The sequence below is a fragment of the Thunnus albacares genome, chromosome 2 (assembly GCF_914725855.1).
Source record: "Thunnus albacares chromosome 2, fThuAlb1.1, whole genome shotgun sequence".
Lineage (NCBI taxonomy): Eukaryota > Metazoa > Chordata > Actinopteri > Scombriformes > Scombridae > Thunnus > Thunnus albacares.
This window is the reverse complement of record NC_058107.1, coordinates 22,381,820-22,397,014: the sequence shown is the minus strand read 5'-3', so window position 1 is coordinate 22,397,014 and position 15,195 is coordinate 22,381,820. Positions and strand designations below refer to the sequence as shown.

The following is a 15,195-nucleotide window of genomic DNA, read 5'->3' as shown; positions in this document are numbered from 1 at the left end:
AGGAAATAGTCCTGCTTCACTTGGCTATTTCTGTGAAAAGGATCTAAGAAATGTAAAATCATGTAAACATCTCTAAAAAAAAATACGTTTTAGTTGACACAGAAAATCAGATTTTATTTAGTATTTTACATTTCCTAGAGTGTTGATGTAAAACTGATTCAAATTAAATCAACTTATGATATAATAGATACCTCATTGTACCAGAGGCAATGTGAAGCAGCAGTGCAGCCTTGTGGGGTTTTTATTACATTGCACATTAAAATAAATCAATCAAATCAATGTGTATCCATGATCCTGTTGTTAAAACGAACTAGTTAATTAATTCAGTACCAGTTAATATAGCCTGCGCTTCCAAACCCTACATAACCAACTGCATTATCACTTCTCAAAACTTGATATGCATGCAGTGATGGAGACAGAGACAGAGTAGCAGGTAGAAAACCTTGATCCCGACTCCGACCACGTTACACTAAACAGCTGATCTGCGGCGTAATACATTACTACGGTTGAGAAAATGTAGTGCCAAAGGAAAGGGCTGTCTGAAGGCAAGGTAAAGCGGTGAAAATATTCTAAATATAGCGTACACTTAAACGGATATCGATTTTTTTTAGGTGGCTAAAACACGTTTTGCTGCTGGCCTCGTCCACAGCAGTACAGAGCTAAGTTTACTCCTGTCTGCGTCTCGAAACTGGAGGGATGCAACTCAGATAGAGAAACAATATTTCATTTGTTTTTTCACTGTGATCATTCGAATTTAATTTGGACAGATATGCAAAACTTTATAAATAGAAAAACTGGTACTTATGTACAGATGAATGCATTTGATGTTGATGTTATATTTTATGTTCAGTGGGTTGGATAGTAATATCAACTATATAATTCAGCTTCTGATCATTCTTGGTAATTTCCACATCCACAATTTGAAAAGGTCTGGCTCCAAACCAACCATTGTTGAACTCAAACAGTATGGCACTTTAATCGAATATGTGAAGAACAAAAAAAGCTACAAAGACTTTCAGTATTGTAAAGGAAGTACATTTTATTTGAACTCTAAAAGGACTCACAATGAATAGACTTTGGACTCTTCTGGCTTGTACAAATTGTTATTTTACCTCCGTGTCGTAAGTAAAAAAAGTTTTTTACTACAAGTAATACACTGACTATGGATACCTCATACACTTAAAAAAATACAAATTATTCCTTTAACATATGTACATTTAATACACAGAATCTATACTGAAGTACTGGGTGCATTAAAAAGCAGTGGGAGACTTTTTATTAGGGTTTTTACTGTGAGTGGTGTGTTAATGGTGTAGATTTACATACTGAGGTCTTATATAGTAAATAGTGTTAGAGTACAAGGAGAAAGTGATGCACTATGTTGTATATACAATATATGGCTGTAGCCACAACTACAGTATAGTGGAGACACAGGTCGGCTTCATGCTATCTGCCTTATCAAACCCTTGTGGATATCTAACATTTGACATTCAAATGTGCTTCAAAGAATTGACAGATAACACATGAACTGTGGGAGATCTCATCTTTTTATTCATAGGAAAAAAAATTGGTTTTACCAACTGTACACTGGGAGGAGAATAGTTATAACATGGTAATATCCGAATCGTATTTTTCATATCAATCATACATTGAAAAAGAAGAGAAAGAGATATTTGGATTACAGATATCCTAATTGCACTTTAAAATGTTTTGTTTGCTTCCAATTATAAAATGTTTTATTAACACAATATTGAGTACAAAACTAGTTGGCATAAAATTAAGTAGATTTGACAAGTAATAATACTTATAAATGAAAAACATATGAGAACTGATATTTACTTTTAAAGTCCATTTGTGATCCCGGTCATAACCTGTGAGGTTTACTCATGAATGTGTGCGCATGGTGTCTTCAATCCACTTGAGGTAGTGACAGGTATCCAACATTACAATCGGGTTTGCACACTTATCAACAGGGTTGCTGACAATGATCCCATACAAGAGATCATTATACTCCACAGCTGTACCTGCATCGCCCTGGAAGAGAGACATCAGAGGTGTGATCAGTTTACAGTTGTGATGGCATAAAAATGAACAAAAGAAATAAAAAATATAAAACTGTCTGCTTACAAAGCAGGCCTCCACGCCGGGTTGAAAGGCACACATGGTGGTAGATTCGTCACTGTAGTACTTTCCACCAGGTTTATCATTTTCACCACATGCAGCAATCATTGTTCTGGCACAGCTCAGCTTTCTGCTGGATTTGGCCTCTGAGGGTTCAAAACAAAACATCAGATTAAGTGAATTCTATATTCAAAAGGCAGAACTGGATCTAGTATCTTGGTGCTGCTCACTTTTCATGTTGGCCGTCGTTGCTCCCCAGCCTCCAACTTCAACCTGCTGTTTCAGCTTGGGCCTCTCACACTCATGGTGAGGAAGGGGGATGGTGGGATGTTCAGGGGACACATCCTTGTTCAGTTTTATGAGCATGATGTCATGAATACGCCCTTCTTCGTCTTTGAAAGAAAACTGTTGTTTATCCGCAATTTCTTGCTCAGTTCCTAGGCTGTTTCGTTTAAGGAATTCCTTAGCTTTTTTCAATTTTGACACATTTAAGCCAAACTTCAGTTTCACAAGCCTGCAAAAAACAAGAGAAGAACTTGTTGTCTGGGGATTGACACAGATTGAGGCCAGTTTTCCGTCATTATAAAATACATCACAGCTGCATCATGTGGGATGCTGGATGTTTCTTACCGTCCTGCACAGTGAGAAGCAGTGATGACCCAGCGAGTGTTGAGCAGAGCTCCTCCACAGCGCTTGTCCCCTTGGACAGAATGTATCTCGACATGGTACTGCCTCTCGCTGCGACAGCTCTTACCCCCAACAATCCTCTTCACAATGGCCCCTGATGCAGCACCTGACATACGGAAGAAGAGCAGATAACGGCGTACTTGTAGGTTCAGCTTCAATTCTTGCTTTTGCATGTAATTTATTTGCAAGTATTTCAGTGCATCTCTCAGACAATGACATAGAAGATAAAATAACTTCCTCCTAAGCATTGAAAAATGTTTTAAAATAAAAATCTGAATGAAGTGTAGTTGGAGGAGGAAAAATTCACCAGCAAGCAGCAGAATAAGAGCAAAACAGCTCTTCATGATGGTCCCTTAGGGTGTGGATCACTCTGTACGGTTCACTGGCTGATGCTTCATCTTTTTATATCGAGTATCAGACTCAGTTTTTTATTGGCTGCTGCTGTGGACAAAATGTATGTTTCAAAGCCATAGGTGGCCATCAGCACACTCCCCTCAGCCCTTTAACCACATACCTTATATGGCAAATGCAACTGTTAGGGTGGAGTAGAGTTTTAGGACTGTAGGGAAGGACACTTACATTTTTTTTACATTTACATTTTTTTTTTTTTTACACCAATACCACAAATGACAGGTCAGAGCACTTTTCCATCCACATGGAAGCACTGTACAAAAAGGGGCAAAGTCAACTAGCCTATTTTTTTTAAGAAAGCTGAGATCCTTTAACATCCACAGGCGGCCTCTACCATGCACCTTCTGCCAGCGCTCTGTTCTTTGGCGTGGTGAGCTGGGGGGGAAGGCGCTCTCACAGCAGACAGGAACTGAATGAACAAACTGATCAGGAAGGCGAGCTCCGTCATTGGGACTGAACTGGACAGGATTCAGCAGGTTGCAGAGGTGAAAATGCTCTCAAAGCTGAACTCAATACTGAACAATCCTACACACCCACTTCATGCCCTGGAGGTGGCATCAGACTGCTTAATGTGCACAAATAATTACTGTGGTGTATTGACAGTATAATATTGTATACTGTGTATTTATGTGTATATGTGTGTACATATATTTATATATGTACATTTAGGTATGCATGTGTATATATGTTTATATGTGTATGTATTTTTTTCATTTTATATCTTTTTAGATAATACAAGTCACATATTGCACACTGTGTATACTACATGTTTTTATTGCTTTATTAGTACAATTTAGTACAAAGCTTCAATTAACTCCTTCAGTTAGCCATTCATTTGGCTGAATGAGAATTTGTTTTATAAGACATCAAATTGATGGTAGCTACAAACAAGACATTTATTTTATTCAGAACTTGTAATTTTAGTTAATATTGTATGTTTTTCAAATTAAACACTATTTACAATAGCATGTCAAGGTGTTGTTTAACATGTTACACTAAATAGATTGGTACCACTGTGTACTGTTAATACTGTACTGTAGATAAATAAGTCTGGAGTCCTTTTTGCATTATACTTAAGTCAGATGACTTATGTATTAATGAGATGAGTATTTGATGTTTTACAGAGTTTCCATTTAAATGATGGTAAATGATTTGCTATTTATATTTAGCAAGTACAGTCTCGCATGAAATATGAGCATCTTTTGCTGTTTCTTTATCATTCATACGGCATTTGAGGTGATATGATCTTGAAGAATATCAGTAATTAATGAAGGTGAAAACGTAGCCTTGCAAAACTTTGGTGTGGGGCTGCTTCCTGGACATTTGTGTCAGTTAAACATCAGTCCATTTCTTTTATCTATGTGGGAAAATATAACTATAACCAGAATTACTAAAATTTCAAAGTATTTCACACTTAAACTGATGAAACATGTTACTGACAGTTTACTTGAAATCACAACTACATACGGTATGTTAACTGTGACTGTAATACATGTGTAATTAAAAGCTGTATATGCCATTGAAGTCCTTTTCATTTCACTTTATATAGAAACATGTCAATGTCAAAACCTTCATCACAGTTTTATATTAAATATTCATTTGCTCTCCTCAGAATTCTATCTTTGAATGCGGGCAATCGTAGTATTTTAAATATTCTTATATGCTTTATCAACTTCAACAAGAGGACTGAATATCTGTGGAGATAGCTATAGCTATAAAAATGCTTTGACACCAAATACAGTCATCCTCAGATATCACTTTGACTACACATTGTTTTCGTATTTGCTTATCTGTTCAAATACATCTTAAAACATGATGGCCAGTGTAGTAATTGTTTTACACTGCTATTACTTCCATATATTGTGTATACTACAATAACTGATCACAAAAAAACAGTTACACCAAACAAAAGAAACACATGTCTCGATAGTGGTAATAAAAACAATCTTTATTTTCTATCATCAATAAAGCCTATTTATTTAAACCTTTCAAATTTGTTCAGCAGTTCAGAATGAAATAAAATAAAAATCAACAACAAAAAAAACGTTCATCCAATTTATAAAATCATAAAACATTTTCTCTCCAGGTACAGATACTTTTTACATAATTAGGCAAACAAAGCTTTCTGACCAAACAAAGCAGAGGTTGTCCACACTTTGAGGTGTCAGACACAGTAACCCACAATAACTAACAGCAACTCTGAAAAACAAAATGACATAACAGAAAAAACACCATCTCAGAACGCCTCCTGCAAGATCTACAGACAACAAACAAAAAGGCAGACATAAAGTGAGAATCCATGTTCACTACTGTAAACAGGAGTGCTGATGTTGACTCTGAGCTGTCAGGGCACGGCAAGCGAAAGATAATACCTCACAAACTCTCCTGCATGTCCATTATAACAACCAAAGCATTTTGTAAACCCCCCCAAAAACAAAAAACTTATTTTAAATCCCAGTCAAGTTCTGAGTTTCCAAGACATGAACCAACATGCTGGTCTTACAAGGAAAAGAATATGAAATCATGGTCTACAGTGTAGCATCTCATTTTACATTTTGATGGAAAATTAAAAGTTGTAAAAAATGTTCTCAAAAAAGCATGATAAAGTTTTGATGACACCTGTATAGTGTGACGCTAATAATGCTCCTCTTGATTCTCTAAACTTAAATAAAAATACACACTGTACTGTATATTCTTTATGTGCAGCATCGCTGAGGTTACTGTATGTCATTATGTTGAGAGACATTTTCAAACCCAAGATTTTTTTTTTTTTATGGCTGCGTCTTTACATGAAAGGAACATTTCTAAATGTCTTCAGCATTTTATTATTTTAGACACATTTTGCTAAAATGCAACATATGTTGAAAAAACCTCAAGATAGTGACTAAAATATAAAACAGGTCATGTGGGATTTCATGATGAATACTGAGGCAGCTAAGCGTTCAACATTGGGGTTGAAGAGGCGGGAAAACAGGTTTGTACATAATCAAATTTAACTTCTCTCTTGCACACCTGTCTTAGTAACAGCCAAGAGCTGAACTGTTTACACAGTATGACACACCCTTTGTGTTTTAAGCACCTATTGTATTTAATCACACAGAGGATATTTCAGTTAGTCAAATAACAGCACTCTACAAAGATAACTTTTGACTACATTGTGTAATCTTGGACTGCTGATTAGAAGCTGAAGCTTCATGGAAATCATGACCACAACCTAGTCCAATGAAAAGCCCAATTCACCACTTCTACATATAGCAGCGTACCTGGAAAATAATATAAATCATCCGTCCTGTACAGACTGTATAAAACACAAGGCAACGAAATATCTTGCCACAAATTTACACTTTTTTTGTTATTTCTGATGCCTAATATTAATTTGTTTGAGCTCATCCATACAATTTCCAGTCTAGTGCAGTTTTAAATTGAACAGACTGATTTAGATTTTAGCACAGCTGCTGAATAGTTCACATCTACTGGATTGCAAGTGCTTTGAGGAAATGTCTTTCATAAAGTTACAGCAATTCTCACAGCCAGCCTTACTTATTACAGCACTTTTTGGCAACATGGGACTCAAAAGAGGTTGCCGTTTTCCATTTTACTTGGTTCAGCATCATAATCACACAACTGGACTCCGTAGTTTAACAAGCATTTCAGCATATTTCCTTCATTTGTTGCTGTTATGCAAATCTTCATTTGCACTCACTCACTCACACTTTTTATAGACCAGAAGGTTCTGGCCACAGATCCACAATCAGCATCCTTTCAATGAGACTCTGTCCAGAAATAACTTAAGGCTGTGTTTAAGATGCTGTCGAACCTCAGTGAGAGAAGAGGCATGAGCTGCAGAGCCCTCTGATGGAGCAGTTCTGTCACTGGGATCATAACCCTATAAGGGTCTGCACATAATCATCCTTTAGATTGCATTTAAGTTACAGTCATTACGGAGTGAACATAAACAACACATCAAACGACATAAAATCTAGAGATTTCCAGGCATGTTGAGATGTAACATTTTCAATCCAACTGGTGTCTTGAGATGTCTTAAGTTGCGTTTGCCATTCCTCAAAGAGTACAAACAACTAAGAAGGTGGAATGAAAGCACTATAGAAGTAGCGAGCACTTTCATGATCACCTATTGATTAACACCTACTGAAATGAATTTGAGCACAGTCACCAGAATAACAGCATTTCAGGGGGTTTATGGGTGCAGTGAAACACATGTTTGTGAAAAGAGAAAAAGCACGTGTGTACATGCTTGGCAGACATTTGCATATTACAGTCTTTTTTTGTGGCTCTTTGAGAATATTGTGAATTCTTTATGAAGTTATAACTATTCTTACTCCAATACAGAACACTTAAAAGATCTCAACTTATAAAATATTTGACTTCATGTAATAAAACCAAATGTATAACTTCCAATCAAGATGAAAAGTAAAAGATATCCCAGGGAGCAAATGGAATAAACCACAGCTCTTCCATAAAGATAAATTCAGTTTGGCTTTGTTTTATGTGAGTTTGAAGGGCTGTTTTAACCTGTACGACGGGGCTGTTGTGTTGAAGTGTAAAGCAGGTCCTTGTTCATAATGTGCTACGCGGGATCCTTCTTCAACTTCAGCACTGAAAGAAAAATTCAATATCCTGTGAACACCACAAACAAATGAATTTGTCCCAATCAACTGAGTCATTTCATAATAGTGCTGCCGATAAAGAGTCCTTTTCTGATATCTATATCTTTTATTGGAAGTAGAAATTAAGTGATTTTTAAAGATTACTATGTGTGATATGTTGAATCAACATTATTATACTATATTAACCTAAAGAACAAGAAAACGAGTCGAGGTCAGTGAGGAAGACATCAGCGTGTGTTTCAGTGTATACCTTAAATTTGAGCGAGCTCAGCTTGTTTGTCTGCTTCAAACTCGCCTTCATTCTCATCATCTCCGTTATAGTCAGCCAGCTCCTCCTCCATGTCTTTATCTACCAAACAGTGCAATGTGGTTATTAACACGTTTAACACACACACACACACTTTTGTTATACAGACACACATACCTATATTTTCAACCCGTTTGCTCTGTTGCTGTTTGTCCAAATCGACTCCGCCCACTACTTGTTCGTCTGCGTCGTAATCTTCTGGCTCATCAAGTTTCTGACCAGTAGTAGTCTCAACTGCCTTCCCCTGGCCAATCAGCATGCCCTCCATCCTGGGGTCTGCTTCTGGAGACAGGACCAAATTATTGTTTGATTTCATAAAAATAACACAACCTCTTCACTAGAACTGCAACAATTAGTTGATTAGATGACGACTATAAAATTAATCTCCAACTGTTTTGATAATTAATCGTGTTGAGTCATCTTTAAGGGAAAAAAAAAAAAAGTCCAATTTCTGATTCCAGCTTCTCAAATATGAGTATTTTTTAGTTTCTTCTGTCTTCCAGAATATCTTTGGGTTGTGGACTGTTGTAGACAAAACAAGACATTTGAGGACGTCACCTTAGGCTTTAGGAAACATAATTTTTCATAATTTTCTAACATTTTATGGACTATATAACTAATCAAATAATTGAGAAAATAATCAACAGATTAATCAATACTGCAAATAATCGTTAGTCTGATCTTCACTGAGAATGCCTGGATAGGAATAACTGACTCACTGCTTTCAGTGAACTAAGTGATGGTTTCTCACCTTCTGTCTGAGTGTCCTCTTCATGGGCATCCATCACCTCTGTCTCTTTATCCTCAGTCAGATTCTTCGTCAAAAGTTTACTGGTCTCTGTCTCTGTCTCACCCTCCTCTGTTTTATCAGCTCCCTCTAGTGGTAGCACAACTTCATGTTTGATTGCAGTAGCTGAGGGAACAGACTGGGGCTCTTTTTGTGAGGGACCCTTTGCAGGAAGAAGGTCCGCTGGGGCATCCGGACCTGTGAAACAACAAAACAGAAAGCGGGCTTACAGCAGGAGCATTCAAAAAAGAAAAGAACATGAGGGTATACACTTGTTTTCCTGAGCCAACTCTTTTACCTTTGTCCACTATGATCTCATTGGTCAGTAGTTCAGGTGTTTCATTTCCTTTGGGCTGAGAGATGCTTGGTGTGTGACTCTCAGCTGTTGCTGTCTTCACTGCGTCAAGCCCAGTCATTTCTTGTCCTTCTTTTACTGCATTTTCCTGCTGAGGAGTCATCATATACCACATTTCTTAACGTCATTAAAAGAACAGCTGGGTGGATTATAACTATAAAAGCAGGAAAATTCAAAGGCAGTCAAAGCTATTAAACCTCATATCATATGCACTTAATGACCAGAAATACAGAAGCCCTGCTTTTAGGCATTTCCTTTTCTTTTTGATTGTGCTCATAAACAGGTGTCCTGGCACAATAGGTTACAATGACCAAAGGATTAGAAATGGGCTTATATAGCCAATAATGATTACTTTTTAAAATAGATTGATCAGCCATGGCCCATCACATAGTCCACTGTGAAACGGGAAAGTCAAATCACCTGTGTAGAGACACCAGAGGGAAGGACGAGCTTCTCCATTTTCTTCTGAACTTCAAGTTTAGCAGCTGCCACTCTCTCATCACACAGCTCCTTCTGAGACAGGACCTGGGAGTGACAGTGTGTCCTACATGTGTGTGCGGACACACACAGACACACACAAACATGTTAACTAGGAATGACAGGAAATATATTCACTAGACTGAGGCAATTTATAGTGGCAATAGCAGTACATATAGATGTGATACACACATACACGCACACACAGTATATATATTTATGTGAGGACTAATTTTCTTACATGTCATAAGTGAGTTTGTTGTTAAGGGTGTTGATGTTGCCTTGGCAACTCTGCAGCTCCTTTTGAAGCTTCCCGAGGTCATCGCTTAGCTGATTCAACTGACCTACAAACACACGAGACATTCATTTTAGTGGCTCAGTGCCACAAAAGAATAGAATTCACATATTTTATTTTGTGCATCTGCACATAATATGTATTCTAAAGAGCTCTGTTAGCTGTTAAACTGCAAAGCAATATTTGAGAAATAAAGTTGAAAGGTTAACAGTTACCTTTGAGTTCCTGTATGGTTTTGGTACTGGAGGAAATGTTCTGCTGCAGTGTGCCCTGTAAACCAAAACACAGCAACTGTCAATATTCACATTTGCTTACAGTTTGTATCAAGTCAATATTTTTTTTCCATTGCCCTCAAATTTTCCTGGTAGCCATGGTTTCCAACGGCGGTGACAGTTTATTGTGCGATTTGTCCCACCCATTGGTGTTTGACCGCACCTTCTCTTGGCTGCAGGTGTTCTGGGCTCCTTCCAGCTGTCTCTTGTAGAGGCTTTCTATGTGACTGATCTGCTCCTTCTGTCTCTGGATCTCGTCCTGGAACTCATTCTTCTTCATCTCTGCTACTCCTCGCTCCGCTGCTCCACGGCGCACCTGGCCCTCCAACTCATAGAGCTTAGTCTGTATCAGAAACATAAAGGGTCTGAGGTTAGTTCAAGGTATTTTGCTTTTTTGGGGGTCATTAATGTGTGCTTAACTCATATTTAGACAGAGGATGACACAGGTAGGGATAACAACAACAATCTGACCGTGAAGTGAACATAAAAAAATGTGTAACGCAATATAAAAACACTGAAACTGTGTTTTGGGAGTTTGTTCTTTGTGTTAGATATATCCCAAGACAGTAAAAACTACCAGCAAAAGAGTCAGAAATGTTTCTACAAAACAGTAGAAATGTTTGATTGGGCCTCAGATCTCTTCCTTTTCAATAGGCAGTTAAGCAAGCTCCTATGGTAAGTCAGTTGCTTACAATGACTTGCATTAAAGAAAGTGTTCAGAATAAATGCAAACCGTTATTGAGAAATGTATAAAAAGGAAGTTACATAACCTAAATAAGATGTTTCACAACCAACACTCTGTAAAGAACTGTAAACACCAACATTTTAATCACATACTGGTAGATAGTAGCTGACTGAACTGAATGGTAATGATTGCCAACACTGAACACTTGTAACTACATTCAGCTTCTGATAAATGTGGGGCCACAACTAATGATTATCATCATTATTGATTAATCTGTTGGTTATTTGCTCGATTAATTGATTTGTTGTTTGGTCTATAAAACGTCAGAAAATGGTGAAACATGTCGATCACTGTGCTCCAAAGTCCAACGTGACGTCCTCAAATGTCTCATTTGTCCTGAACAACAGTTACACAAACGTATTCAGTTTACTGTCATTGATGACTAAAGAAACCTGAAAAATATTCAGAGTTGGGAAGCTGAAATCTGAGAATTTTGACATTAAAAAAAAAGACTCAGAACAATTAATTGATTATCCGAATAGCTGGCAGTTTATTTAATAGTTATAGTTAGCAACTAATTGATTAATCGACTAATCATTACAGTTCTAGATGAATAAGGTTTAGTCCAGAGCACAAAGTAGCCTTTAAATAACTGAAAAAAAGATTCACTGTATGTTTTGATAATTACCGATACTGAATAATTTGAGGTTTTACTGCAGTTTTTTCGGTTTTGGTGTAAAAATGGTGATATTTGCACTGTTCACAATTGTAAGAAATTTAGAAAAAGCACATGCAGATGAACCTACCTGTAGCTCCAGGTTGCGGGAGCTGGACACCCAGTAGTTAAAGCCCAGAACCAGGATACAGGCAATCAGGGCTCCAATCATTAGAGGGGGTGATCTTCCTCCACGACGTCCGTTTCCCAGCCCACCCATAGCTGTCTACAGACTGGAGACACACAAACCAGAGCCAGGGTCAGAACACTTTCCAATAATAAGTAATAAGTACAATAAGTACTATTTGAAATACTACAGGTGTAAGCTAAAAAGCAAAAAAGAAAAATAACAGGCAGGTCTGCTGTGATCCAGAAATGTCAGTAAAAACCAGTTTTATAAAATAAATTATTTTGGGAAGGCATGTAAAAGCAGTAAACTACTGCTAAATCCACTGTCACACTAATCATGTCCTTGGTTTATCTAGTATCTTAAACCTGACATTTTGTTTATACGTGCAGAAAAATGAAGACCTCTTTAAAAAAGGGCATTTATGACTCATAACCGTGCCTTATACTGCCAGATACTGGAAGCAGGAAAAGGTCTCAGTTTGTTCCTAAAAGTGATGAGTCAGTTTAACTGTCTGCAGGATGCTGAGAAAGCACACACAGGTACTGAATAACAACAGCTTTTCAACCATTAGATCCAAAGCCTGTGCTGCTCTCACTGCACCGAGACAGCGTCATACTGTCCAGTGGTGGCAACTCATACAGCACATGTAACTAATATGCCCAAAACCCTCCCTGCCTTTTCCGTGCCTGGGTCCTTTCAAATATAAACCATCACACCACATGAACCCGGTGCAAAGAACTATTTAGATTGGCAGACTGTAATCTACTTCTGTAAACAATTTCATGAACTTCTCTCATGAGCTAAACTACAAACAGACTTCACGGTAGAATAATTAGGCCTGAACTGTGGTTATAGATCAAATACCATTAACAGCTAATACTAAAAATCTGGTGTGATTTACCTGAGTGAGGAGAGTGGTGAAATGCACTAACCAGTGAAAGAAAGTAACTAAGTACATTAACTCAAGTACTGTAATTTAGTACAATTTTGAGGTACTTATACTTTACTTGAGTATTTCCATTTGATGCTACTTTATACTTCCACTCCACTACATGTCAGAGGGAAATATTGTACTTTCTACTCCACTACATTTATTTGACAGCTTTAGTTACTTTTATGGATAATAATGGATAATATAACAAGCTTTTAAAATACAACACAGTGTTAAAGATTAAACCAGTGGTTTCCAACCTTTTTGGCTTTTGACATTTAACAAAAAGCAGTGTGTAGTCGGGGTCACATTTCAGATGTCTATCAGTTGTTAACAGCTCCACCAAATAGTGATTTTTCCCTCTAAACTTCTCACATCGTTTCATTTCAATAAATGTTCAAATGATCCAATATTTCACCAAAAATCAAAGATTAGAGAGAAAGTCCAAAAACTGAAAACAAATTTGTGTATAAGAACGTTGTTTTTTATTCTTTCCTCTCCCATTAATCATCTCACGACCCCTCAGATTTATCTGGTGACCCTTTAGAGGGGCCCGAACCCTAGGACGGGAAGCACTGAACTAAACTAGCTCACTGTATATAAAGTACGTAAACTCCAGCAGCTACAACAGTAACATGCTTCCTACACACGGACGCTTCAGTATTATTAATCTAATGATGTCATATATAATAATATATCAGTCAAAGGGACCAAACCACGACTTTTACTGCAATACTTAAACTACATTTTGCTGCTAATACTTATTCAGGACTTTTATTTGTAATGAAGTATTTTTACATTGCTGTATTGGTACTTTTATTTAAGTAAAGGATCTGGCACTAACCTGATGACACTGATATTAACGTGGAGACATTATTGTCTCTACTGTAATAGTCTGTAACACAGCAGCAGCAGTATACAGTAGTATACAGTATGTAGGTGTACAGGCTGGCCATGGGGAGTCAGCCAGCTCAAGATGACAAACAGCCCGATGAGCAACTCCAGTACCAAATCACAGCCCAGGCCTGGAATAAGGTTATACCTGTTAAGTAATCGTAACCAGAGTGCAAACATTATATTGCAAACGGTACCTGTCAAAACAACACTGCTAGCCAAAATGAAAGGTTTCGTAAAACCGTTAAGTTATTCTGGTCAGGAACGAGTCGGGTAGTTGCAACGCGAAATTTTCTGTTAACTGTGATCACACACACTTGGTAAATCTGTAACGTTAGAAGATATAACGTTACAGTATAATCTATCAATAATTTGACAAGCCGTCAAATAAATGTGGCGAACTGAATAATTGATACACGAGTCACCGCTACAAGCAACCAGCGTTGCTAGCTAACGCTAACTACAACCATTAGCTACGTAGTCTGTCCCCGTTTGCCGCACATTAACTTACCCCGCAGACCCCACAATCACAAAACAGGAACTAAATGTCGGGCTGTGTTGACTCGGTGATATCCGATGATATTTGACAGTCTGGTGGCGTTTCTCCGTCAACAGCGCATTACCAGTTGGCCGTTAGCTGTTATCCATTATGGCCATACAAACAGCCGAGCCCCTGTGTGCAAGGTTCCTTGACTGGGTGTCCCTGGCTGCGAGTCAAAGTGCCTTTATGTGCTGTGGGAAAAATGCACGTTACGCTACAGAGCAGTGTAGTGTTTCAAAATATATCTAGAAGATTCATTTAAAAGTTAGATAATAACACCCTAACCCTTTCTGTTACAGAGTTGATGTTATTACTTGAAACTAAAAGCATTTGATTTTTCGAGTCGTCAGCTACAGATTACGGATTTATAGTTTACGAAGAGTTTCGAAGGCACCACGGACAAAACAAACTTGACAAAACAGAAGCCAAATTATAGTTAAAATTTGCCCATCAGTAAACTTGTTGAACCACTATGTCCTTAATAATTAATCAGAATATATGCATTACTATTTTAGTCTAGAGACGTGTTGTCTGTAAATAATTATAAGGATGAAGAGTACCAACAGATGACTGCGAAAGACAGATATAACCACTCAGTCAGTTTTTACTTGTCATTTAGTCTTACTTAAAACAAGGTTATATTTAACCTTTTATGATACAAAGGAACATGCAACAGTTGAAGAGATTTATGAGACATTATGTTTGTATATGTACTGGTGTATTACATTTAAGTAATTAATAATCAAACAGAAAATAAACTGAATGGGTAAAACGATGACATTTTAATGCTTTATCATAGTGGACACACAACTGCACTCTTAAGCTACATTACAAAAAGTCACATTGTTTAGCCAGTATAATTCATATACAGTCCAAAAACAGAAAATGTCAGACAACAGGCTGTTCTTCCTTCCCTTCCCTAATGTATCTTCCCTTTTAGTACTGTTTTAATTTTGTTG

At 37.4% G+C, this 15,195-nt stretch overlaps 2 protein-coding genes across 3 annotated transcripts; both read right to left on the bottom strand.

Moving 5' to 3' along the window:
* Positions 1-318: 318 nt before the first annotated feature.
* On the bottom strand, positions 319-3,177 carry LOC122997324 (trypsin-1-like). Its single transcript, XM_044373405.1, has 4 exons — positions 2,752-3,177; positions 2,352-2,635; positions 2,128-2,267; positions 319-2,034 (listed from the first exon to the last, which is right to left on the bottom strand). The coding sequence occupies exons 1-4, from the start codon at positions 3,150-3,152 to the stop codon at positions 1,885-1,887; spliced, it is 975 nt and encodes a 324-aa protein (XP_044229340.1). The 5' UTR covers positions 3,153-3,177; the 3' UTR covers positions 319-1,884.
* A 1,969-nt stretch (positions 3,178-5,146) lies between these two features.
* golm1 (golgi membrane protein 1) lies at positions 5,147-14,404 on the bottom strand. 2 transcript variants are annotated; one of them, XM_044373352.1, is made up of 11 exons: positions 14,207-14,404; positions 11,832-11,973; positions 10,504-10,683; positions 10,284-10,338; positions 10,015-10,117; positions 9,717-9,840; positions 9,240-9,387; positions 8,906-9,139; positions 8,272-8,436; positions 8,098-8,196; positions 5,147-7,836 (listed from the first exon to the last, which is right to left on the bottom strand). In XM_044373352.1, the coding sequence occupies exons 2-10, from the start codon at positions 11,958-11,960 to the stop codon at positions 8,099-8,101; spliced, it is 1,236 nt and encodes a 411-aa protein (XP_044229287.1). In that variant the 5' UTR covers positions 11,961-11,973; positions 14,207-14,404; the 3' UTR covers positions 5,147-7,836; position 8,098. The 2 variants fall into 2 exon arrangements, with proteins under 2 accessions (XP_044229287.1, XP_044229297.1); XM_044373362.1 differs by having other exon boundaries at positions 9,240-9,384.
* Positions 14,405-15,195: the final 791 nt, after the last annotated feature.